A 2,281-nucleotide genomic window follows, 5' to 3' on the forward strand; every position below is an offset into this window, starting at 1 on the left:
CCATCAAACTCACTCCATTTTTTACTTTTTATACTACGAGGTCTGGTCCTGAAGGCAGCCTAACACACACGTTTTTTTTATTTTAGCTAATCTTTTCCTACTTTTGGTAATATTATTATGATACGTTTAGCTTGTAATTTTTATTTAGCCTTTTTTAACTCACTGACAACACAGATACTTTTAGCTGTAGGGTGTGCTACATTTAGCTTTTAGTTAGCGTCAGGCTCTAGTTTTCTATTTTAGCAAGCCATTTGCTACATTTAACTTTCAGACAACTTTTGCTGATTTATCTTACAGCTAGTTATTTTTTATTTGAGTTAGCCTTTTGCTACTTTTAGCTTTTAGTAAGCCTTTTGTTGTCCCCCGTCGCTGAGGCAGGAGACTCAGAAATGCTCTCTGTCCGTCAGTCCGTCTGTGATGGGAAACATCAGCAATAGTTGGCGTCGAGTTCTGTCTTGTTATTTTTAGTTTGTAGCTAGACATTTTCTACATTGACCTTTAGCTACTCTTGTTTTGTAGCTTGTGTTTGCTTCTTGAAGATTTAAAAACTAAATATCAGTGTATTCAGCAATTTTCAGCAGTGGTTCCACACTCAGTACTCACTGCATTTTCACAAAGGATGCTGTTTCTGTAGTTGTAACTGGTGCTAGTGTGGTGTTAAAAGTCCATGTGAAGGGAAATGTTAGTTTGACCAACAGTCAAAGCTGTGTTTTAAATTAGCAGCCAGCTTCACTTTAACTGTTTATCTTAACTTTGCAAAGCAGATCCAGTAGAAGAAGAGGTGAGTGCAGTGTGTTAAACTGTTACCCAGCAGCAGGAAGGGTCTGACAGCACCGACTTGAAGATCCAGACTTTTATCTTCAACAAATCCACATCCAGGTTCCTCCTCCAGCTCCTGGACCTGCTCCACGTGTCCTTCATCACTCCTCGTCTCCAGCAGCTTCCTGCCTGTCACTGTGGTCACACGAGTGCTTTGTTTCTTCAGGTGGTTTTTGGAGAAGCCTTGGATTTCCTGTGCCAGTGAATGCATCACACCAGAGTCTGAGTGCAGCTAAAAGGAAGGAAGCATCAGATTTGCAGATTATTGATTATTTGTTTACCTAAATAACAACAGAGTGAAGTCATGAGAGGTCAGAGCAAGTGTTGCTGGTGCCCCCTGCTTTACTTCTTTTATGTTACATTTCTTAACTCACTTTGTCACTCACAAAGTTTGGGTTCAATCCCATAATTACAACTTTGACGGTTTTAATTTACTTAATTTTTGTATATTTTGTGTTTACTTGTGAGACTTTTATTTGTCAGTTTAGGTCGTAATTTGGCCATTTAACGTTTCTTTTACAGAGGAGATTTGGGTTTTTATATTGTCTCATTTTATTAACACATCATTTTCTCAGTTTGTCTCTTGTGGCTCATTTTTTTCTCATCTAATTTTTTATGACTATTTTGTGTTTCAAGTTGTGTTTCAATGTTTCTGTATTTATGAATTAGTCCGCAATGACTTGGGTCACTAGGTTAATATGCTTTCATTCAAATTAGCTACGTGCCAACTAAATCTGTCAATACAGCTTCATGTTTATCATATAGTCGTTTGCACAATTTCCAAGTCCTGCTACTAATAATTTGATCCTAATGTGCTAAAAGATTGATTATTTATTTTAAGCAACACTAAAGAACAACTTGACAAGTTGCTCAACAATCCTCATTTTAATGCAGAGGTAACTGCATGCTTTTTCATGAAAAGGTATAGTATTATGAATTTAATTTCAGAATATATGACTTCTTTCTCATTACCACTTTATTCTCATTATATTATGACTATTTCATATGACTTTTATGTCGTAATATTATGACTTTATTCTCATATTATGACTTCATCTCGTAATGTTACGACTTTATTCTCATAATATTATGACAATTTCATACGACTTTAATGTCATAATATTATGACTTTATCTCGTAATGTTACAACTTTATTCTCATAATGTTATCTAGTGATGTTATGACTTTATTCTCATAATATTATGACTTAATTTCATAAGACTTTAATCTCGTAATATTAAAACTTTATTCTCATAATATTATGACTATTTCATATGACTTTTATGTCGTAATATTATGACTTTATTCTCATAATATTATGACTTTATTCTCATAATATTATGACTTTATTCTCATAATATTATGACTATCTTGTAATGTTACGACTTTATTCTCATAATATTATGACATTATTTCATGCAAATTTAATGTCGTAATATTGACTTTCTCGTAATATTACAAC

At 33.8% G+C, this 2,281-nt stretch overlaps 1 protein-coding gene across 1 annotated transcript in view; it reads right to left on the reverse strand.

Moving 5' to 3' along the window:
- LOC106529920 (dual specificity protein phosphatase 19) overlaps positions 1-2,281 on the reverse strand; it is an 11,373-nt gene that overhangs the window by 6,748 nt on the left and 2,344 nt on the right. Inside the window, exon 2 of the mRNA XM_014025439.1 lies at positions 808-1,051. Within this exon, the coding sequence (XP_013880893.1) occupies positions 808-1,030 (223 nt within the window). The 5' untranslated portion in view covers positions 1,031-1,051. The remainder of the gene's footprint in view (positions 1-807; positions 1,052-2,281) is intronic.

This window comes from Austrofundulus limnaeus, unplaced genomic scaffold (genome assembly GCF_001266775.1).
Source record: "Austrofundulus limnaeus strain Quisiro unplaced genomic scaffold, Austrofundulus_limnaeus-1.0 Scaffold476, whole genome shotgun sequence".
NCBI lineage: Eukaryota > Metazoa > Chordata > Actinopteri > Cyprinodontiformes > Rivulidae > Austrofundulus > Austrofundulus limnaeus.